Below are 24,201 nucleotides of genomic sequence, written 5' to 3' on the forward strand. Positions count from 1 at the left end.
CTTTTTCTGTTATATCCCACTGGATGCCCAGAGGAAGATACTGACCTTTTGCCTTTGAGAATTAAATAATACTTGTGCAAGCTGTATATTACTTCCATATGCCATGAGGCCCCCGAGCCCCAGGAGTGAAACAACATCAGCTGTAGAAGTGCTGTAGCTGTAGTTAAGAACTGTCACCACCCATGAGCGATAAGACTGAGAGCATGGAGCAAGCAAGTTTGTCAAATTTCTTAAAATCGAACTTTGGAAAGAGCAGTACGTTTTTCCATAAACTTATCATGAAGAAGAGTGGTAATTGCAACTCCTGCCACACCTGTACCCATTCTGTTAAATGGTATTTTGCTGTCATGCAAGCTTGAAAACAAAACCCATGTTTATAAGAGAATGAAGCCATTAAGTACTTGTAAAGATTAGCAATCCAAAGGTTAGTTCCACTTCTGACTCTCAGACATTAGTGATATAAATTCCAGATTTCAGCTGTTTGAGAGTAACATAAAATAACAAGAGCCTTACTAGCATTCTTGGTAGCACAGTTTCTGTCACTGTCAGACCCTTTGGCAAGTACACTCTCCCTTGGGAAAGAAAATGAAGTAATGCCAAAGAAATACACAGCTATCCTAGTGCCCACATCAATGGGAATGCTACAGAAATGACCCTGCATCTCCATTAGCAGAAGCCTGTAGCTGTAACTTGCCAAGGGTGCTGACTTCAGGGGCCATACAAGGTCATCTCTGGAAAAATGCCACGTCAGTACAGCAAGTGCCATTACATCATTATTTCCATGGCTCTGGAAATTAAGAATAACTCAGATTATATTAGGGTGAAACAGTCTGATCCTCTTGATTTAAGATCGGATTTTGGTTTTTCCATACAGTATCTGGGACAAACATGGAAGTACACTGAACTACCAACCTCTTTCTAGAAACAAACCCGCTCACTAAATCCGGTGGCAGCGTTCCAGAGCCAGCCTGAGCAGGAGGGGCAGCTGAGGTGAGGGAGAGCCTGTATGGCAGCAAGCTGCCACTTGCAGTGCTCAGCAAACAGCCCCTCTCTCACTTCCAGCTTTTCCAACTTGGTGTCTGACTCACAGATCTCAAAAACAGCAAGCCCAGGCACCAGCCCAGCACACACACACCTGCTGACATTACCCTAGGAAAAGCAGGTTTGCTGGTGATCTGGTCCTGTACTTTGGTTCAACAGGTTTCTTTTGAAAAACTTTGTCCTGGCAGGATGGAAGATTAGTTTGCTTTAGTCTTGGTTTATTGCACTTTGCCATATACAGAGTAATGAAACAGGCTTTATCTAAGGATTGGGAATAGGCACCTTGAAAAATAACAATCACAAGCTTTTCTCATTGTAAACATCTCAGCTGATGTGAGAATTTTCCATCCCAGTAGAATTGACCATCATCTCCATTTGACTCCTGCTGTGTGGAAGTGAGGAATCCCTGGCAGTGTGCACTGGCAAACCTCTGCTGGTGCAATGTGCAGTCAGAGCTGTAAATTCCTGCTTTTCATGCTGCTTTCGAGGTTCCTTTGGCAGCAGCTGCATCTCACCCCAGCAGGGAAAGCTGCAGGATGGATGGAAACCTGTGGTGGACAGTTGCCCATTTCCCATGTTGCAGACACAATAATTTGCAGAGCCTTCCCTTCAGCATTTATGCTCTCACTCACTGCATTTCACATTCTCCAGCTACAAAAGAACAAGAAAGCCCACAGGATTGTGGCAACCAAGGCTTCAGCTGGTTACATTATATATAACTGCCCATATTGCTTATATCTCAAGTACCCAGGTATTTTGAGACAGAACAGCAGCACACCCCTCTTGCTGGCAATGTGCTGCAACAAGAAGTCTGATAAAAACTGCTAAAATCCCAGCTGCCAAGGCAGCCAACAGGTTAGAGCTGGCCAGGGTGCAAGTCCTTTGAGACACTGGAGGGACAAGGCCAAGTCTGTGCTGGGAACTGCACTGCAGACACAGCACTGCTAAGAATACGTACCTGGATCCCTCCATCACCTTCAAGTCTTTCCTTATGTCCCAACTCGATTCTTTAAACTGAAAAAGTCCAACAGGCACTTGACAGCGTTAAATCGGTCACTAGTAGCTACTACTGAAGCACCTTTCCAAGCTTTTACTAAAATTTCAAGAGCTATCTAATTTCATGCTAGACTTCCAACAAGTCAATGTTTGTGCTTTAAAAAGAAAAAAACAACAAAAAAGCTTCTCTAACAGCACTATTCAAACTAATACATTGCTGTAACTGGGCAAAAGCAGTACTTGGCATCTGTGTAAGTTTGTAATAGTAAAATATAGATGTAGAAGTTGCAGAGATTTGTTCTGCAACTTAACGCTCACCCCTATAAACAACCTCTTGAAGAGCTTCATTCTGCTGATCCTATGATCCAAACTTTTCATATCAAAAATAGCATTAAGTAACACACTTAAACTTTGGGAAGCTTCTACAATTAGAGCATAGCAAATTGGGTTTGAGATTATCAGAAAAAAAATAATTCTGTGTCTTTTCCCAGCTACATTTCTATTCCTAAAAAGAAAAATCAGGTGGCACCACAGCTACCCTGCCTGGGACGGGTCTGTATGGCCAGCGGCACCACTTCTGATTAACACAAGAAGAAGTTGTCCCACAAACAGTCAGAAGTTTAGGCTCTTTCTTGCAGTTCCCTGTTCCTGCCTTGTTTTAACATGACCTTTGCTATAAATGCACTCCCTACAGGAGGTGAAACTCATCATGGACAGTGTGGATCCTTAGACTGTGGGAAAGAAGAGGCTACAGGTTTTGGCTACAAAGTTTGCTTCAAAAGAAAACAAAAACCAAAAAACCCAAACAAAATGCCTTAAAACAACCCAAAAAAAAATCAAACCAGCAAACCACACAATTCCTTTGGGCCAAAACATGAACATGTAGACCTGGAGCCCAAAGTGGCAGCCTGTTTTCATCCCACTGTGATTGCCTGGCATTACACTGCTCTGGTCTAAGAGTTTGAGAAATGTGGCATTAAGGGGTTTTCTGGAAAGAGAAACCTAAGAGAAGGATTAGGGGCTGTTCTGTTTCTGATCTGCAAATGGAATGGTCAAATCTGTAATGCTCCGTTAGTACTTCAGCTTCAAGAAAGGCACATTCATAATATTAGAAACCATATCTACCACCTTCCAAGACTGCTACAAGGTAGACCTTAGTGGGTTATACAGGCTCAAAATCCAAGTCACCATTGGAGAGCAGAGATAAGCATACATTTCTGCAATCCATGGATCTTCAGTGCTCAACATTTTGAAAGGCTTCATAACACTGGCATTTATCAGAAACGAAAATAAATTTAGTAAACTTTCCTCACCTGAAGTACATAATCACTAGGTAAACCTTTGTGGCAGGAATTATGGCAGCCATCAAAACCAAACTGAAAATAACACAAATTGAGACACTATGTTTTATTAATACTCTTCCAGATTACATTTCTATTCCTAAAAATAAAAATCAGGAATACATCTAAACCTATGAATTCCATTGCTCCTCAGTCCTGGGAATAGAGCATGGTTAAGTTGGACCACTTAATTACTTTCTGTGTACCTTAATATATATAAAAAAAAATTAAATCAAATAATACTAGCTCCAGCCAGATTGCATATTAAACACAGTAGGTTGTTAATCACCCCACATAATTTCCTGATAAAAATCCCTGATTAAGAAGTTTTCCCTCTAAATTAAGTTTATAACATTCTCTGTTGGTGGCTCAGCCACTGGATGGCATAGGTTCCAGAACCTGCTCCCAGATTTCTTGTTGCTTAGATTATCCAGTCTCAGGTGCACCATGGAACCACCATCTTTGGAAGTGGAGCCAGCAGTTTGCTCCTTAACACAGTCTGCTTCAAGGGCCTGAAGAATCAGCTCTTGAAAAAACAGGAAAGGTGGTTGTGTGTATCAGAGAAGAAAAGAGGGATTCTCAACACTTCGGAGAGCAGATCCTTGAACTCAGCTGAGCCAGGTCCAGCAAGTGAGAAAACCACTCAAATCCCACCATGGGAGCAGGCACTACAGCACAAACAAACCAGACAATAAGCAGATCTCCAGTGCAGAAGCTGTCCATAAATGCATCAGTCCCATGAATCACCTGCTATAGAAAGTTCAGTGTCTCATCTTCAGCATTGTTTAACTAGAATTCTGTACATTATATACAAAAATCCACAAGGATAACTGCTTGATGCTTCCAATCCTTGTTCTTTTACAGCAATGAAAAATTTTAAAAACCAGAGTCTGGACTTATAAATAGTGCAGAAAATGCAAATGCTAAGAAGACAATGCCTCCTATGATTGTCACTGAAAAGAAAACACAAAACAAGAAGAAATTAGATATCAAAAAGTAATTATCTTCCATGAAACATTTCAGATGTTATTTTTTTAAAATATCTGATTCCCAAATAACCTTACTTAACTCATGCTACAAGCAGTGGATGTTGTTTCTAGCTCAGTATTGGGATGCCCATATGCCAACCCACTGTCTAAGTGCTTCTCCAAGAATATTTTCTGGCCCACAGAAGGAAGCTTTGTTTTACTCCTTACTTGAGCCAGTATAAAACAAGGTTAACACCTGCTGTTGAGTATTTGGCTGTATGGCAGAAAATAGGATAGAATATTCTCATGCCAGAGCAAGCCATCAATTGTGACTGATGTATATTTAGCATTTTTGCTGTATGTTCCCTGACTCTTTAAACAAACCAACATCCTAGAAGGATCTCTGGTTTAATCTAAGGCTGTTTCTGTGGCTCAAGATCTACACTGTACTTGGAGCATATGAAACCATTGTTAGATTAGCATTTTGTCACCAATTTCCTCGGCAAGCAAACACAGAGTGTATGTTTCACTTTTAGCAGTGAAGTTGGTTTTTACCACCTCTGCAACTACAGAACAAACATTATGAATGAACATATATAGGAAACTGCTTCACAGGATTATTCTTGGGAGCAAGAAATCTCACCACATCATAGGACTGACAGTGGAAGCAAGCTGCAACCTATGTTAAGGAAAAACACACAACTCAATGTAACCTTACTGGTCTTGCCTGTTGCAATTAGCAGGTATGATAAAAAAACCCCCAAAAAAACCAAAAAACAAAAACACATTTATGCCATACAGAGTAGTTTTTACAACTTTTAAATGGCTGGTGTAAGTCATTAGGGTGCAGCTCTCTTGCTCACCTGACAGTCTAGACTCAGAATGGCAACAGAATTTCTATTATCCACTGTCAAACAATAAATACTGACCATTTAAAATAGTATATTTCCTTCCTCTGGTCTCCTAAAAGAAGTAGCCAATAGTGAAGCAAAACAAGGTGGGATGTAAGACAGACTCAAAAACAATCCCCGAAAAACCCAAAACAAACCAGCAGTTTTTATGGGTTTTCTGAAAGTTTTGAGAAACGCTTTTCCCAAGCGTGCAGCTCTTTACACCACAAACATTACCAGCATTACATTTTTTTTTTGGGTGGAGTGAGTTTTCACTTACCAGTCCTAACAGAAATTTTTTGTGCTATCATTCTCCCTCCAATAACTGCTAAACCAGTGCATAGGCAATGTCCCACTGTTCCTCCTACTGCCACACCATAAGGGTCCTAAGGGGGAAAAAAAGCACAAAGGGATAAATTGGCACTGTTGAAAACCCACTAGTCCTCAAACAATCTCAGAGCAGTGCTTTGATTCCCTGGTTGCAGACTGCCATGTATGGAGGATATTGTCTGGTGATTCCTCTGTTCTGCTGTTCAGCACTGTCTTAAAGACTAATAATAGTGAACATCAGCTGGTGAGACAGACTTAAAGCCAGCCTAAGATAGGAGCATATAGCGTGTTTCAGCCATGCAGCATCTTTAAGTTGGTAATTATAGATCCAGCAATCACTCTGCTGTAGTTAAACCCATAAGCAACCTCTAGAGGGAAGGTGGCAGCTGTTGAAAAACACAATATGCATCAGCTGGAAAAACACTAACCTATCTATAAAGAAAGAGAAAGATAAGTCCTTGAACTGCAAATGAAAGCTTTCAGCAGCTACAGCATTCCAAGTTTTTTGCCCTGCTTCTCCCACTTGTGCTCCACACTCTGCCCTGCTCCATCATCCAAAGAGGGAAGCATAAGCATGAAAGATTTGAAGTCCAGAGGACAATAAATTATTTTATAATTTACTGTCAACAACAGCTTTTCAGTGTGTGAGCAACTGCAGTACGTAAAGAGGTTTCTCAGATCTCCTTAGACATCACACGGCTAAAGACAGCCTGTGTCCCCTGCTCATCTCTACGTGACACTTTTAGTTCCAAGAGGGAAAAAAAAAAGCTGCTGCCATAGCTAAGGAATGCATGAAATCTCAAAAAGGTGAACAGCAGTCTAAGAAACAGTTTTGAAGACAACACTCACTAGCCCAAAAGAACCAAAATCACAAGCCGGTGAGAAAAGGTGGCCAGCACCAAGCAGTCAGCAGGTTGGAAAGCACCAAGAAGTGCAGGAAAGCAGGGCTGGGCCAGCAGAACAAACAGGCCCCCAGGAGCAGGACCCAGAATCCCTGGATATCTCTACAGCCAGCTATTACCTATACAGCCCTCAGTGGCAGAAGGTGGGTCTCATCCCCACATTCCATCATAGTTAGTCACTGATTTTGAAAGCCAGTATCAGGATACCTTCAATTAATATTTTGTTTGGTAGCACTCTTATGAACATTTCATATTCTACAGGTACAGCCCACAGGCTTTAACTACAACGGTCACCACTTCACAAACCAGACTAAGGAGTCTGACAGACACTTCCTAAGGGGACACTTAGGAAATGCAAACCAGAAGTAAACAGATGTAAAAAGATGGGCTTAAGCAACTTGCCTAGCAAATTGGGCAGAGGCTGTAGTGCTTCGTTTTTTTTTTTTTTGTTTTTTTTTTCCCAAGAACAATGAGATCATCCTCTCCTGCTGTTAGCTCTAAACATCTTCCCTACACTGTAACAGAGACAAGAGGTTCCTGCAGGTTACAGCCTCTTTCATTACACAGCCCTGATTTATCCCTAGGGAACATCTGAGAGTGCACCTGAAAGAAGCATAAGCCCTAGGAAAAAAAATGTAAATTATCTCAATGCATAAAAGAGCATAGGCAAGCTACTTATGTTTATTAAAAGCTTGACTATAAGCCTTCATCTTCCTTTAAGTGTAACACAGCTATATACACTCTAATCACCACAATGAGTATGATTTAATTTACAGCATTACTTAGTGCCTGGCAGTTTAGAGTTTATTGTCCTTCTATACACTGTACAAAATATTAACTCATATTTTAACAAGAGGTATCTGAGATAGTCATCTTTCTAACAGTTTAAAGCTTGATGGAATGGAAGTATCTTTTAAAGTTACCCAGTTAAAACTGAATGACCACAAAGAGCAAAGAAACATCTCTTCTGTAACATCTCTCAACACTGTAGCAAAACCCAGTTGATGTCAGCTCCATGACACAAAGCAGCTGTTTCCAGAAATGCCAGCACAGTCCCAATCATGTAACAGTAGTTTTAATACTGCACAGAGCCTCAGTGCATTTACTGTCAGGTCTTGACACAAACTATGTAAGGCACATCAAGGCAGCAGGTGTGAATCTGATACCTCTTGCAAGAGTATTTTATTTCTTATCCCTCTAAGGCAACCCAAAGAAGGCAAAAGAACAGCAGGGATTCTGCAACACTCACCTCTCTGGCAGCCAAGACTATGGTTGTTAATTGGGAACGATCGCCCCATTCTGCTAAAAATGTTAAAGTAAAAGCTTGAACAAAGATTGGTGAAATAAAGTGTAGCCACTTCTTCTGAGGTATAGTGGTGCCTGGCCCAGATTCCACATCTCCTGGCCCATTTAACAGTTTAGTTCTCTGAAGCTGTGTAGGTCAAGGGGAAAAAAAAAAAAGAAATAACCATAAAATTAAAAATGTCATCCAAACAACCCAAATGAAACACTTAACAATAAAGCTAGATATTCCATTTCTAGAATGTTATTAGCCAATGCCTGCTGCATTATCAACATTTATACAGTCACCATTACAAAAAAAAACTATATAGACACATACTGGGTATACATAATATATATACATACTGTGTATGAGCGTGTATCTCCACGTGTGGACATATACACAAATATAATAGCTGCAATCAGCTCTAACCTTTGATTATTGTCCATCTTGTACAGCTTACAAATAATATGTCTGACCATTAGAAGAAATAAAAGTTGAGCCAAGAATAAGCTGCTGGTGTCCGCTCTGCTCGCAATGCATTAAAACCATGTCAAAAACACCCACACTAAGCAGAAGGCCCCTTCTCTCCTAAGAAGCCAGGCTTGCCACAGGACTGGAATCACCTGCTGAAAGAGCCTTCAGGGAACCACATCCATCCCATCTACCACATATTTCCTGTGTCAGTTATCAGTCACAGACATAGATGAACAATCCAAACATGACAGTGCTGCTCTGCAGCTTCACAGCTGTAATTTTTCCACCAACTGTAACTAACAGCAATTTCAGTACTTACTTCCTCATCTTTTTTTTTAATTTCTGCTTGAACTTCCTCCAGCTCTTCCTGACCTTCATCTGGACTCATTTTCAAGCCTTCCCGAAGCATTCGGATGCCAAAGATTGCAAACAGTGCTGTTGACACATAGTACGTGTACACACGAGGAATAACCGTGGTGGCATAGCCAAACAAAACTGAAAAGAAAACAAATGTGTCATTTAAAAAAATAAGCATGAGGATCATAATTGTTTTTCCCACATCTAAGGAATGCTTGCTAGCAAAGTCAGCAATCCAAATATCCACTGATAAATAAATATTGCATCTTTTGTTAGTTTTGTATAATTTTCTAAGTTTTTGGAAGATAACATGCTAGAAACTCCAACCATTACTGCTTATGCCAGAGACTGAAGTCCACTAAGACACAGACAATGCACTCCAGCCAAAGCTGAGGTGCTGCTGTTCCTGAGAGCCAGTCCAAACAACATTATCTTTCCCATCAAGGTCTCTGCAAGTCCTGCCTTCCTCCATACACACCATTAGACTACCATCTGTAATTGTGTTGGATTAGTCATAGTGTTCTCCAGTTAATTCCATTTACATCTTAGACAGCATCTCTTTCCAATCATTTCATTTATCAGATGAAGTCAGAATAAGATTTTCAATGAGGTAAATCTACCAGGCATATCTACAAATCATCCAGCTGGGTGAATCCATGTGAATCCTTTGCCAAGTGCACATTACTATTCCTTTGTTCCCTATATTCCCCACATACACACAATGTCACCAACTTTGATCTTTATTTCAAAGGCAGATCCCTCTTACTGAAAAGCAACCTTCACAGCATGTCTTTTAGAGGTATTGAGGGTGATTAAACTAAGTCAAAACTAGTTCTTAAATAAGAAATATGTATTCAGGACAAAGTACTTAGTTTTCACCAAATAAGCCCACTCAGCATTTTTTGACAGAAAAAGGCATATATAAATGGGAAGAAATAAAAAGTCCACACCTTATATTCAAGTTGCTTGGACCATGCACTCACAAGTGTTTCTGTTACTTTATTGCACAAGCAATTAGCTAAAAGGAAGCACATTACCATGTGTTTTTTTCTACACATCTTTTCAGTTGAAAAATGCACTCAAAAATTATTACATGATCTACAAATAATTTTGCACTGCCACTGCCAGAAGTTAGAATGAGACCAGAATTAATCAGCCTTATTGCTCATACTTACACATATACCAGTACTATTTGCAAAGCTAAATAAACCAAGAGTTAAACTAAACTTCTTTAAAAAGACTGAAAATACTGCAGTAAAACAATGCAAGAAAGTTAGACAAAAAGGCTACCTTTTTCCTAGGATTTCTTACATATATAAGCACAGACACAGTGAAATAATCAGAACTGTAAGACAGTTTATTTTGTCAAGCACAGCTTGAAAAAATATCCCCAGTAGATTATTTGGAACTAAAGAGTTTAAGTGAGTATGCCTTCGTGAAATCAAGGTGGGCAAACCCCCCAGGAATTTCCAAACTCAGCTTGTATAAAACAAGAGCAAGAGATAGGAAAAGGAAGGGGTGGGGGGAGAACCAAACAACAAAAGTTCCTTTCTGAAAAGGGAATAAATAATTGGGAACCTCTAAACTGGGGGATAAAAGCAGAAAAGGAAGCTTTTATGAGAAAGCATTAAGAAAGGTTTGAAGAAAGAATTTGTATAGAAAAGAGCTATAATGGCCAGGAGAAATTACACACAATGCAAGTGGAAACTCCTCTAACTAAAGCTGCAATAATCACAGCAGTGTACACAGCAACAGCTACACACCCAAAAACCATTCACAGAAACACTTGCCAAGCAGCCTGTGCCAGTGAAGTGGCTGTCTCCTGCATGTGTAAACCAATCACCACTACTTCAAGCATTTCTGAAATGGGCATGGTTAGAAATGAGCATACAGACAAACTCTGTGCTGCATCTGATGTACCTGAAGGCTGCTCCATTTTACCATCACAGCTACCTAAGTGCACAAGGCTACAGGCTCCTCAATGCCCCCTGTCACCTCACTTCCCACTCCTGCCCCTCTATCTTCCACCTACACACCTCCCAGCACAAATCCAAACAGCCGTGTGTGCAGGAATACAAGTCAGACGAGGAAAATGTGTCATCATATAAAGAATCTTTTGCCTTAGGAGGAAAACCAGAAGCCACTCCCACATTCCCTTTAGGCACACTAATTTAACAGGAGCAAAAAAAAAAAAAAAGTAAACCAGTCCAAAAATCAAAGGAAGTGCTTAGGCTCTCCATCTCATTCCCCTTCCTTAAACTCCAGTTGAAGCCTAGGAACACACAAAGACTTCATTAGAGGAAAGGGCCTAAATAATCCATCTGAGATTCCATGCTCCACAGGAAAAGTGTCACACTCTCCTCTAAACAGAAAACTGCATATACGTACTACCCGCATCCCACTTCAGGTTTTTGTATAAATACATACCCATCACTTCTTAAGAGATAAAACAACTGGAAAACCAGCGTGCTAACCTGACAGACACGTCATCAGTCCCAGGGCAAGCATGGCACCAGCCAGCACGGTCAGGCGGTTGTAGCGCATGGCCATGATGGCTGCGATGAAGAAGGTCTTGTCGCCCAGCTCCGACACGATGATGACAGATATAGCAGCCACGAAGGCATGGATAAAGCCCAGGTTAGTCTTGTCAGCTGACTCTTCACTCACTATGTGCACTGGAGCAACCAGTGAGGCGCCTTTCTGTAAGAAGCGGGGAGAGAAAAAGACAAAAATCCTAAATACTCCTCAATTAGGCTTGAATGCTTAGCACACAGAAATACCAAGCCTTGTATTTCTCCTGTCATACCATCCTGTGTAGAGTGACATTTTAAGCAGATACATCTCTCATGCTCATTAACGATGATTAACTAGCTCCTGGCTGCCACTCACCTCAATTGCCAGTTAGGCACTTGGTAAAAGGATCCTGCTGATTATTAAAACATTACTGCACTGTGCATGCTATTACCAGAACATGAGAACCACCATTACAACAAAACATGGCCAGTTCAGGTCCAATATTGCCAACATTCAAAACCCCTACTCATTTTATGACCTTAACTGTGAACAGTTTTCTGAAATATTAGTAAGTGCTTCAAAATAAAACTGGGTGACTACAATACCTTGGGGAAAAAAAAAAGGCCAATCAAAAATGGTCAGGATCATTTTCTTGCATTTCTTTTTAATGCATCTGAGACGCATTAAAATTTCATAGATTCACAGAATGGGTTGGATGGAACCTTAGCAATCATCTAGTTTTAAGACCCCTGCTGTGGGCAGGAACATTTTTCACTAGATCAGATTGCTCAGAGCTCCATCCAACCAGGCCTTGAACACTTCCAGGGATGGGGCACCCACAATTTCTCTGGGCAACCAGTACCAGTGCCTAACTCCTCTCACATGAAATAATTTATTCCTGTTATCTAGCCTACATTTTTCCTCTTTCCGTTTGAGCCCAAGCCAAATTCTGTGCCAGCTTCCATCAGCTTCTTCTGCACTCGCTCTGTGTTTGCTGAAAGCTAACTTTAAGACTCTCCAGTGGTGAAACCAGACCAGCACACTCCAGTTCCACTCACTCACTGTTTACTTCTACACACAGTAAGGTATCTGTGATCAAAAGCGAGGCCCAAGATCTCTACACCGATGTTCTCAGCCCCGACCAGGGATGGCTGAGAAAGCTTGTTCCAGCACATCCACCAGCAGAGACGGCCCGCAGCGTGTTTTGACACGACGGCTTCCCAGCATTCCACTTTCAGCAGCGCTCCAAGTTTCCTGGTGTTGATATTTAGCTCCCACGCTCTGTGTGACACGCTGTGACTTCCCGGCGCTCCCTCACCCCTTGCAGCACGCTGTGATTTCTGGTTTGTGTGTGTGACACCCGGCGTGCTCGGGGTGCTGCACCAAGCCGCATGTCAGGAATTTTCCATCCCTCTGTGTGACCAGTGGAACTAGAATCCCCTCACCGAGAACACTGCTGAATAACTTTTAACGCAAAGGAATTGATATTAATTGTTGAGAGGGGAAAAAAACATCTGGCAGCTTTGGAGCAGCAGCAAAGCCTGCTTTCAGCTGCTTCTGCGGGGGAAAGAGAGCACCGACCCCTTTCCCACGTCGGACACAGACGTCCCTCTTTTAGCAGAGAAAGGGGAGGATGCGGTGGCCCTGCAGCCCTCCTTTTTTTCTGCTAAAAGCGGGGAATTTCGGAGCCCGACGGCCTGCGGAAGGCGCAGCGCGGCGCCGGGCAGCGCTGCCGCGGGGGGCACAGCGCGGGCAGCCGGCGCGGCCCGTCCCCGCCTCACCTCAGCCCGCGGCTCCGCTCCCTGCGCCGCCGGCGGCGGAGGCTCCTTCTTCCGGCCGGGCTCTTCCTCGGGAGCGGCGCGGAGGCGCGCCGGGGCCGCCAGCAGCAGCGCGGCCGCCAGCAGCAGCGCGGCGGCCCGCGGGAGCGGCGGCAGCGGCGGCGGGGACCCCATGGCGGCCGAGCGCGGAGCCGGGGGGCGGCGCGAGCCCCGGTTCAGGGCGCCGCGTCACCGCCCGCGCCGCGGCCCCGCCGCCGCCCCGCCCGCGCCCCGTCCTGCCGCGCGCGCACGCCCCGCCCCGCCGCGGGCTGCCGGGGCGGGAGGGACGGGCAGCGGCTGCGTGAGGCGGCAAAAAATCCGCACAGGAACGGCCCGGACACGTCTCGGTTTCGCTGTTGGCCTAGTGCACGGCAGCGCTGCGTGTATGCGTGAGCCCAGCAGGGCCCCGAGCTCGGAATTACAGAGCGGGTCGGGCTGGCAGCGACCACAGCGGCCATCCCTGCAGGCCCCTGCTCAGGCAGGGTTATCCCTACAGCCCCCTGCTCAGGCAGGGCCATCCCTACAACGCCCTGCTCAGGAGGGCCATCTCTCCAAGCCCCTGCTCAGGCAGGGTTATCAGGAAGGCCATATATCCAAGCCCCTGCTCAGGCAGGGTTATCCCTGCAGCCCCCTGCTCAGGAGGGCCATCTCTCCAAGCCCCTGCTCAGGCAGGGTTATCCCTACAGCCCCCTGCTCAGGCACGGCCATCCCTACAGCCCCCTGCTCAGGAAGGCCATATATCCAAGCCCCTGCTCAGGCAGGGTTATCCCTACAGCTCCTGCTCAGGCAGGGCCATCCCAGAGCACACGGCGCAGGGCTGTGTCCGGCAGTTCCTGAATATCTCCACTGAGGGAGATTCCACAGCCTCTCTGGGAAATCTGTTCCAGTGCTCAGTCACCTGCACAGTAAAGAAGTTCCTCCTCATATTCAGGTGGAACTTCGTGTGTATCAATTTCTGCCCATTGCCTCTTGTCCCCTTGGCTGGCTCCACCAAGGCGAGCCTAAATCCTCTTGGCACCATGCCCACCTTTAGATACTTGTAGACTTTGACAAATTCCCCTCTCAGTCTCTTCCTGAGGATGAACAGGCCCAGCATCCTCCACCACTCCTTGTGTAAGAGAAATGCTCCAATCCCAGAACAATCTCTGTTGCCCTTGCTGGACCTGCTCCAGGAGCTCCATGTCTCTCCTGAACTGAGGAGCCCAGAACTTGACACAGCACTCCCAGTGATGCTCTCCCTGGGGACCCCGGATAGCTGTGTGCCCTGATGCTCTCCCCAGAACAAGGACAGGAACGTACTTCCTGAGGAGCAATAAAGTGATTGCTCATGTTTTTAAATATGTAAACTCAGTTTTGAAAGACCATTCAAAATAGAGGCAGAGTGTAATAAGCGTTTAATTAGGCAATTAATAAGATATACTTCATTGAATAAAAATAGTTATTATATACAAAATAATGTATGCATGTAAGTAGACAACATGCAGAAACACCAGCACCCATATCACTTCATCACACAAACTGACCATTCACACCTGTGTCATGAGAAGGACCAAAATATTCAACAGTTAAGTGCAAAAGAAGTCCCTGTGCTGAGTTACATTATCTCCCCAGTTAAGAATTTATTTGAAGTGCTTGTCAGGTACTGTTTTCTGTGTGTGCTCTGCCTTGGCAGCTCATTATATCTGTTTAGAAACCAGTGTAGTCATGGTCATGGTCATCTGCACAGCTGTCCCCTCTACGAGGGGACATGAGGGACTCCCAATAACCCACTATAAAGACAACAGAACCGCAACAAAGAACATTAATTTTCTGCAAATTCTCTTCTGCTGTCTTTTTAGTCAGAGGACCTTCCACTATTTTCCCAGTTTAGGGATAAAGCAGTCTTCATCAATGAACAAAACCACTGTGGTGCAGAACAGACAATGCAGCGAACGGGCCTGTTTATCTCCACTGCTGAGCATGAGTCACTCCTCCACCGCAGCTTTCTCCATCGCTTTTTGTGCTTACAGTTGTAAAGAGAGGCTGGTTTTCGTTGTCACCGGGGAAGCACAGAAAGATACACAATTTGCCTCCCTCTGAGGTGATTCAAAGAAAACAGACTTGGAAAGAAATATGCTTAAATATTAGTCAAGACATGAAATACAGTAGTTCAAAGGAGGGAATCATCCCTCCTTTCAATAGTTTTCACATATATGAATTTGGACTTGCTACACAACAGCGTTTTATGCATAAGATGTAATTATAAAAGAGAAAAGACACAGTTAGCATCTCTCCACTTTGAATGAAGGTCTTCAGTAAACCTTTTTTAGCTTGCATGATATGCAGAGACCTTACATTTTCTCAGAAATTTGTCACCTGGACGAGATTATCATTAAAATTATGGGCTTTTGAGGTAGAATTAGAGAAAGTGTGCGACTTTACCTTGGTTTTAATAAACCATTAATCTCTTATATTCCCAGTTTTCATGAAAATAAAAAATTCATAGAAAAAATTCTCTAAAAAACAAGTGGTATAAATGCTTTTCGATGCTTTGGGTAGGAGCTGAAGTTTTTCTGATAAAACTCATGACACAAAACAGCAGCCAGTGCCTGGTTAAAAAGAACATACATCACTACACACCACCATGTCACATTGTGCATTCCAAGTGTGATGGCCATGGAAACATATATGAGGAGCTCTGCAAAATAATGAGGGCAAGAAACGCTCTCAAACCAGTCTCCAAAAGGTACACTGTGGCTCAGACTTACAACCTTTCCTGCAAGCAAACAAAGAAATTAATTGGCGAGATGCATTAAACAAACTCTTCTTCTCACAATTACAGAACAATATGCTTATTAATCATCACAATCTTCTCACAATTACAGAACAATATGCTTATTAGTCATCATCATCCAACCTCCATCTGATCTGGCAGCTTTGCACTTAATGAAATAAGATGCCACCTCTGGCTGTGCAAACAGAGTATGGAAACCATGTGTATCCTTAAGATGTTAGAAGACAGAGCTTCATTTTAAGTTTTACAGAGCTATATATACAGACATACCACACCCTCTCCCCCCAGTTCAGCCATCCCAACAGCTTCATTTAATCTACACACTACAGGAACTGAGAAACACTTGTGTTTAAGGTATTAGAAGCTACAGAAGCCTATTGAAAAGAACAGAAAAAAATACCTAAGTAAACAGTAGACAGAAATGAAACATCTTACCTGATCTGCTTTTTCTAAGATTAGCTAGAATTGCAAGGCATCTGTGTTGGTGAAGAGAGGCCCAAATGTACATCATAACTCCTAGAATGTGATACCAGCAGATTTGCACAGAAAGCCTTTTTCCTGAATGAAATATGTTTTATTAATATACAGCCAGGAAGTAACTTTCCAAGCATCATCTCAAAACCCTATATAACATGTAGTGTTATAACATATATAACATATATAACATCTCAAACAATATGTATATAACATATACAACACCTCAAAACACTATATAAGATTTTCTCAGATGTTACTATCTTACAAAATTCTAGTAGTGAACCTCTAATTCCTTGAAAAAGGCTTTGAAATCCTCTATCATTTAAGTGCCCAGCTAGTATCTCATTTCCCTTGACTGCTCTATACTAAAACACCTAGTTATTAATCCAGCAGCTTGAAATACAGTCTGATGTACAACGACACATAATTGGTAGTCTAAGACCTCAATATTCAACACTGTTTGTAAGTATTATTATCCTAATTAAACATGTTGTCATGGTGCAGGTCAACATGCAAGCACACACTTGTCTTCCTCACAGCAATGCACATAACATACACACACATCTACACACCACCCCCTGCCCAATGTGGTTCAAAGTACTTAAAAGCTTCACCAAACTTGGTAAGAACTGCCTCACAAAAATGAATCGCAGGAGAAGTGCTACAGCCAGCTGATGGTTTGTCTGTGCAGGAGAATTAGCAGCTCAGTTGTGAGACCCAATGGAATGTGTTGCCAGAAACAAGTCATATAATACAAATTTCTCATGTGTTAATGGAAACATTACAACCAAGGGAAAGAAAACACTGCCTGAGTCAAGGCAGAACAGTGGCAAGTTCTCCATGGAAGAAAAAGGATATGGCCAAGACAGCCTTGCAGACTCAGCTTGCAGGAAAGCTTACAACAAAAAAAACTCCTCTTCAGTTTGAGGACTGTAGTTGTGTAGTGGCATTTGAGAACTGGTACCTATTACTGTCCTTCAAAAAGCATATGATCTATATGCTTTCAGCAAATAACCATGATGGTTAACATGAAAGTGTGTTTGTGTATAATGGTGGCTGGTTGTGTGATATACTGAAATGTAATTACTTTGAACTATGCCAGGAAGTACTTTTATGTCTCATCAGTTAACACACTTCTCAAACAAGCAGCTCTTTATGAAACCATTCACGACAATGCAAACAAATGAGAGCAAAACTGCATCTTTGATGATAACTAAGCAGGCACTTACCATTCCTGACATTAGTAGGCACTTGGCACAGCACAGTTGAGCCAACAGCAATGTAGTAACCAAGTCCAAAGCAATACTGCACGATATGAATGACACCACTGGAAAACACACTGGTCCAGAGGCATTCTGCAAGTCTTCGACAGCTATGCAGCCAAAGGAGCAAGAGAACCAGGAGCGCAGAGAGGTGCTCACTGTCTGCTTACAGGTAAAAAACAGCAACTTTGAAACAGACAGGAACAATTTAACCCTGACAATACTTCAAAAAGACTGTGTTCCCTCTTCCCACAGCAGAATTTACCCTCATTTTAAATTAACTGGGAAAAATATTTGTACAGGTGAGGCACTGCTGACCAGAGCAAGATTTCTTCCAGAAGGTGCTAATGGCCTTTTCTGTTAAAAGGACTGCTGAAAGCCAGCATACCTATAAATATTTCTGTCTTCAATAATGACAAAGATACTTGGTGTACCAGGAAATTAATTTGGAGCATAGTTGAAAAGCAACCAGTGAAGTAGCACTTGGATACAAATTCAGCAGTGTTGTAATACAGTTTTTTATTTATATGGCTGCATTATAATATCTGGAATACTTGCCCGTGTCCTTGCTCTGAGAATCTCTGCCAAGAGCATGGTGCATGTCCTGAATCCATGATGGGAATGACTCTCCAAGGAACTCAGCTCGGAAAAGACAGATCAGCAGAAAACCATTCCAGAGCACAGAAACCACATAAAAGTGAGTAAACCACCTGTGGGAACATAAAAGGGTTTTCATTAATGTTCTCCACATTCCTTGGAAATGTAGCTGCAGGACATGCTTGTCTGATGGGGAGTACATTCCATTTTGGTGCTCACATCAAATGTCCAAATAGAGAACTCAGGACTTCAGTGGTACGAAGCAGGAATAACCTTAACACGTTTTATCCCAGTGAAATGCTGCCTGGAATAACCTCTAACTTAGCTTACCTTACTAACCATAGCTGTACTAAAGAGCAGGCAGTGTAATCCACACATTGCAAAAGTACTCCTCAAGGCTTACAACTAATCGTGATCTACATTTTTTTATAATTTTCGCCACTCAAAGCACATCCAGATTAGTTTTCTGCTTATTTCCAAGCTGCTAGACCTCACAGCACTCCCACTTTTCTCAGTTCCAGTGGGTGCATTACATGACATGTTAAAATTCATCAAAGGAACCCAGAAGTAGTTATCCTCCTCTACATTAAAATATCTTGTCCTTCTGCAAATTCAAGATCTGCAACAATCATATAGAAAAAAAAAAAAACAGTGACCATCAACACTGCTGGGATGACAAGACCACAGGTTTGGGTTTTTTTAAGGAAACAAAGAATCTGTCAGCCCTGTAATGCACTTACAAAAGCATATTGTGCATTACCAAAATGCAAGACATGACAGTCAAGGCAGGTAACTGGGCTGAGTTAGACAGCCTACAGCTGTTTACAATATCCATCTAAAACTAGGTGAGGCAGTATTTCCTTTTGCTTTTAAAATTAAAAGTCCTTCTGGCAGTGAAGAAAAATCAGTACTTCTGGAGACATCTGCAAAGCGATAAAATATGGGAAGACGCTGATGGCCTTGACTTCACAATGTGACTATAGATACAAAACTAGGATATAACTGTATAGTCAAGTGAAGACCATATTTCTCTTGAACATGCAAACTCTTCTCTTGGGGCAGTGAAGGGGTACAACACCCTTGCTTAGTGAAACCAGTGACCTCTCCCAGAGCAGCTCAGGTATCTCTCAAGAGCACAAAAGAGATCAAGTCAGAATCACAGCGGCAGCAAGCATCCCTGCGTGCTCCAGAGCACCTTGCCCATTAGCAGCTGGCTTTCCATACAGATTATGACTTCTCCCCAGTTCCTTCTCCTACCAAGCAGAAACTGCAACATTCTGTCTGCTGATTCGCAACAGCAGAACTAAAATTTAACCCCCCTCCCTCACTTTCCAAGACAAACAGAATTTGTACACTGATAAAAACTCACCATCCCCTCCAAGTTTTAAGCTCTTTTCCCTGCAGTCCTGTTACTCAGTCAACTCATATCTTGTCACTTACCAGGGAACTTTCTCCACACACTGATTTTTGCTACCAGCACATAAACAAGCCCTGGCAACTTAAGAGACACACCCTTCGAGCTTTCAGCAATGCCAATTACACTGGGGATTTATCTGACCTACGGATCAAACCAGCACTGCAGTAAGTACACGTGCCATCCTCCTCAACGAGAGGAATTTTCACTATTTGCCAAAGCAACCTGAAATACAACACAACATTTTACAAGACAGAACGGCAAAGTTAAAAACAAGCCCAGGCTAGTGAAAACATAATGCTTGTCTGGAAACCAGACACAGTTGAAAAGAACAGAAAATGTCTTGGTGGCTACCTTCAGGATCTTCTCTATTCCTTCAGTTAGAAGTGTTATGGATTCACTAACATTATTATAATTAACTAAGAGAATTGCTTTGTACATATTGAGACCTTGAGACCAATTCCCTGAGAAAGCACATTCTTCAGACACCAATCTCTCCCTAAGAAACGGTGTTGGGAAACTTCTGTTGGAGAAAGGTCAACTCAGACAAGAACCTGCAGTACACAGTGATTAAGACAAAGCCTTTATGAATCCTTATTTTCACGCAGGGTACTGCACATTTTAAACACATCCCTGGGTATTTTCTGTATCACGAAGCCCGATAACCAAGATTCTACATTACAACCTTTCCATGAATAACATGCTGTGTCACAAAACTTTTTTTAACTTTTGGTTTGAAAGCTTTGTATACAAAATGTGTCAGAGATTGTTACAATAGGGTAGATCACATCTTCGGGCGAAGTAACCTCCCAGTCCTGTCCTGGTGGCCTTGCAAGATCCTGTCTGCCCTCCCTTCAAGTCAAAGACTAGTTCTAGTCATGAATCTCAGCTGATTAAAAAATAAGAAATCCCATAATATATAAAACCAGAAATAGATAAAAAAAGCTGTGAAGGGGGGTGGCGGGGGGGACTGCCTCCTTTCATGATTTCACTAAAAATCTATTTAATTTAATTCATTTCATTACACATCTAAACATATACATATAGTTAATTTTGTTTCATCAAACATCTGTTAAGGTGGATTTGGATAACGCAGTGGTTCTTTTGCCTTATCGAAACTGCTCATGCAAGCTCTACATTGCTGTGTTGCCATGCTGGTATTGGCCACATTTCAAAAAGAAACCTTGAAGGGAGAAGGCAAAGACTGCGAACTGGAGTAAGACAGTCAACCTGCAGCGTATTGGCACTGTCACAGCCACTCGGGATTCCACGTTCCCAGGTGCCCGACCTGAGTCTTGCAGGGAGGTTTGTTTCGGAGACCTCGCTAGGATTCAAGGGATTAGGTTATTGTTCCGATTTGGAGCACGTGGATGCTGTATGACCGCTCGCAGTCTCTACGCTCCTCGGCTCTCCATCTGCAGAACCAGAGTAACACCTTGCAGCAAAGCCAGCCCAGCTCTGTAAAACGCCGCCGTGCTCTCGGCGTGTGCTGTTCCCTGCCGCCACCCGCGGCTGCGGGACCCGAGACACGCACGGCCGGGGGGACCCGCGCCTCACCTCTTGGGCACCTGCAGGAGCCGCAGCCAGCCCGGGAGCTGCCCGCACCCGCGCTTCGTCTTCCCGTAGCGAATGAGGTCCTGGAAGAGGCCGGAGATCACCAGGCCAGCGCCACCGGGCCGCGGCGCCGGGGCCCGCCGGAGCAGCAGCAGCGCCGCCAGGAAGGCGGCGGCCAGCAGGGACCAGCCGGCGGCCAGCACCGCCAGCATCGCCCCGGCCCCGCTCCGCCCCGGCCCGGCCCCGCCCGGCCCGGCCCGGCCCCGGCCCCGCCCCGACGGCGGCGCTGTCCCTTCCGCTTCCCGTTCTCGGGAAAAGCGGGGCCTGCGAAGCCCGAGCCGCACTGCGGGGCCCGGCCGCTGCCCGCTGTCCCTGCCGCTGCCCAGAGCAGCGCCGGGCCGTGTCGTGTGCCTTTGACGCCGGTCCCCGCCGTAGTCCCCTGGAAAAGCTGGCAGCCCGCGGCCTGGACAGGTGTACCCTTCGTGGGTTGAGATCTGGCTGGGTGACCGGGCCCGGAGAGTGGTGGTGAATGGTGCTGCTGGCAGCTGGTCTGCGGTGGTGTTCCCCAAGGCTCAGAATTGAGCACAGTCCTGTTTAATGTCATTATTTTTATGTGTATGAGGGAGTCGAGTGTACCCTCAGTAAATTCATGGATAACGACAATTGGGTGATAGAGTTGATCTGCTGGAGGGCAGGAAGGCTCTGCAGAGGGATCTGGACAGGCTGGATCCATGGGCTAAGACCAGGAGTGTGAGGTTTAACAAGGCCAAGTGCTGGGTCCAGCACCTGGGTCACAACAACAGTGACCTCTGCAGTGCTGCAGGCTGGGGGAAGAGTGGCTGGAAAGCTGCCCTGTGGAAAAGGGCCTGGGGGTGCTGGTCAGCAGAGGCTGAACATGAGCCAGATGTGCTCAGGTGGTCAAGAAGGCCGATGGCATCTTGGCCTGTGTCAGCAACAGGTGTGGCCAGCAGGACCAGGGCAGGGATTGTCCCCCTGTACTCAGCACTGGTGCTGTGTTAATTTCTGGGCTATTCAGTAGAAGGCCATTGAGGTGCAAATTTTATATTTTACCAATGTACTTTACTAAGCAGAGGTATAAATCCTGCCTAGATTATTTTGAGATATGACTGCATTAATCAATCCTATCAGTGAATCCTTCAAAGCAGCACATGCACTGCTGAAGCACTCATGACGTCAGTAACATTGCTTTGGGAAAGATCATTGAAGTTCACATTTCCTGCTAAAATGTGTTGGTAGCTCTGGTTCTATATGCATGACAGATTATAATAAATATGTTTAATAAAATTTCATTTATGTCAATGCTTGGTGCTCAGTCTAATTCTTTTGTCAATACTGTATAACTGAAACCTAAATCTGGTTCAAGGATTTCATGGCCAAATGGTTTTGGTAATTAGCAGGAGATGAATATATCAGCCAGGTGAGTGTAAATATTTGGGGAGCGAGAGGAAGGAGCTGGGTCATAAGCTGGGTAATTCCCCAGCTGGTGAGAGCAGGAGGAAGGAGAGCATGCCAAGCTGTGCTGGGCAGGAGGCAGGGGTGTCACCATCCCTGCTTCCCAGCCCTGCAGCTGGGGAGCTCCGTCAGCAGCTGCCTTGCCATGCTTATCTCTGCATTCCACACGGCCACATTTCCAAAGTGCTGCTGTGGTGACTGCTCCAGCAGAGCAAGGCATGTGTAAGCAGGGACAGCCATGCCTGTTTTGCAAGCAGTGATGGCTCAGGAGCTGTCTGTGACAGCCTGCAGGTCACAGCTGCAATGTGATTCTGTAGGTCCTGACTTGCGGCACCCTGTCCTCTTGTGCTGCACACTCCCCTCAGCTGGACGTTGTCCACTCTTGCTGTGTGTCTCTCTGAAACACAGCAGATGTATCTCTTTCACCCTCATTTTCTTTCTGAAACAAAAAAGGAGACATGTCACAGACATGTCTCTGCAGTCTGCTCATTTTACAGCTTCCACCAGACAGATAAGACAAGGGCCAGCAATGGTCTGGCCTATAAAGCAAGTCCTTCCTTGTCTGAGCAGCAACCTTCTAAAACTTGAAATAGCTTTGCTGAGCGATTTTGGTGGCCAGTACACTTGCTATTTTCGTGAAATCATGGTCTAAAGACTCCTGGCTGGGTGTATGGCATGGCTCTGCAACAGTCTGACTGGATCCTTGGCTTCCGCAGCACTCCAGATACATTTTTCTGTAGAGTTTGGACTTTGGGGATGCTTTTAAAGAGAAGGATAAGGGATGTGGTGTTGTAGTGGCCATGAGACAGTGAAGCCAGAGTACCTACAGGTGTGCTGCTGGGGAATAGATCTGGTGTATGACAGCAGGGCTCCAGCAGGACAGTTCCACATACCCAAAGACATGCAGTGCTTCTTGCCATATCCCCGTTTAGGGTGACAGGTGTTCAACTTATTGGCACTTCAATAATCTTCCAAATTTATCTAACCCAGTGCCTTGGAGGTACAGCTCTCATGGAGGTCAGTGAACTACTAAATATTTAATATCAAATAACTCTTTCCTGAGCTAAGCTTTAAGGAAGGAGGACCAGGAATCTTCTAGGTGTGGGCACAAGTGTATGAGGCACTATTTATACATGGCAAGCTGTGTTGCTAGCTGTGGTGTGTTGACTGCAGTGTTGCTAGCACCAAAGCCAGGCAAAGAGGGTTTAGTAGTCATGGCCCCACACTTGTTCTGCACTCTACCAGGACACATAGGTGGAAAGAAAGAGAATTAGTGTTTGAGAAAACTGCAGCTGTAACAGGTAGAACAGTCTCTTAATATATTAACAACCAGCTTCAGCACAGATGCCATGTGGGATTTCCCAGGGGGCAAATAAGAGCCACAGCACGAATGTGCCCATGGACTAACCCATGGCAGTGATCATGTGCAGAAGCTTAAAGGACAGTGCTGTGGTCCAATGTTTTGCTCAACACTTACTCAGAAATTAACCTGCTATGAAAGGGCCACAGAGTCCATCTATCAGTAATACTTCCCCAAGCTCCATAGTGTCCCTGCAAGTTGTTGTCACTGCTATAATTATGGTAAAACCTACAGGTGTAGGTGGCAGATTTAATGTTGAAAGAATTACGAAGATTTATGTTTATGCTGAATCCTTCCTTTACTTGTGGGTGCTGGTCCTTTTCCGGCTATCATGTAGAGCAGATTTAAGTCACACAGGAAGATGCTAGACTCCAGAT

The 24,201-nt window shown here is 44.1% G+C and overlaps 2 protein-coding genes across 3 annotated transcripts; both read right to left on the reverse strand.

Moving 5' to 3' along the window:
* Window positions 1–3,429: 3,429 nt before the first annotated feature.
* TMEM165 (transmembrane protein 165) lies at window positions 3,430–13,118 on the reverse strand. Its single transcript, XM_064418136.1, has 6 exons — window positions 12,879–13,118; window positions 11,058–11,283; window positions 8,546–8,721; window positions 7,717–7,899; window positions 5,516–5,621; window positions 3,430–4,330 (listed from the first exon to the last, which is right to left on the reverse strand). The coding sequence occupies exons 1-6, from the start codon at window positions 13,047–13,049 to the stop codon at window positions 4,254–4,256; spliced, it is 939 nt and encodes a 312-aa protein (XP_064274206.1). The 5' UTR covers window positions 13,050–13,118; the 3' UTR covers window positions 3,430–4,253.
* Window positions 13,119–14,285: 1,167 nt separating this feature from the next.
* SRD5A3 (steroid 5 alpha-reductase 3) lies at window positions 14,286–21,340 on the reverse strand. Of its 2 annotated transcripts, none has more exons than XM_064418137.1 (5): window positions 20,995–21,340; window positions 17,981–18,136; window positions 17,394–17,584; window positions 16,123–16,245; window positions 14,286–15,669 (listed from the first exon to the last, which is right to left on the reverse strand). In XM_064418137.1, the coding sequence occupies exons 1-5, from the start codon at window positions 21,201–21,203 to the stop codon at window positions 15,410–15,412; spliced, it is 939 nt and encodes a 312-aa protein (XP_064274207.1). In that variant the 5' UTR covers window positions 21,204–21,340; the 3' UTR covers window positions 14,286–15,409. The 2 variants fall into 2 exon arrangements, with proteins under 2 accessions (XP_064274207.1, XP_064274208.1); XM_064418138.1 differs by having other exon boundaries at window positions 17,394–17,588; window positions 17,985–18,136; window positions 20,995–21,249.
* Window positions 21,341–24,201: the final 2,861 nt, after the last annotated feature.

Source organism: Passer domesticus, chromosome 4 (genome assembly GCF_036417665.1).
Source record: "Passer domesticus isolate bPasDom1 chromosome 4, bPasDom1.hap1, whole genome shotgun sequence".
NCBI lineage: Eukaryota > Metazoa > Chordata > Aves > Passeriformes > Passeridae > Passer > Passer domesticus.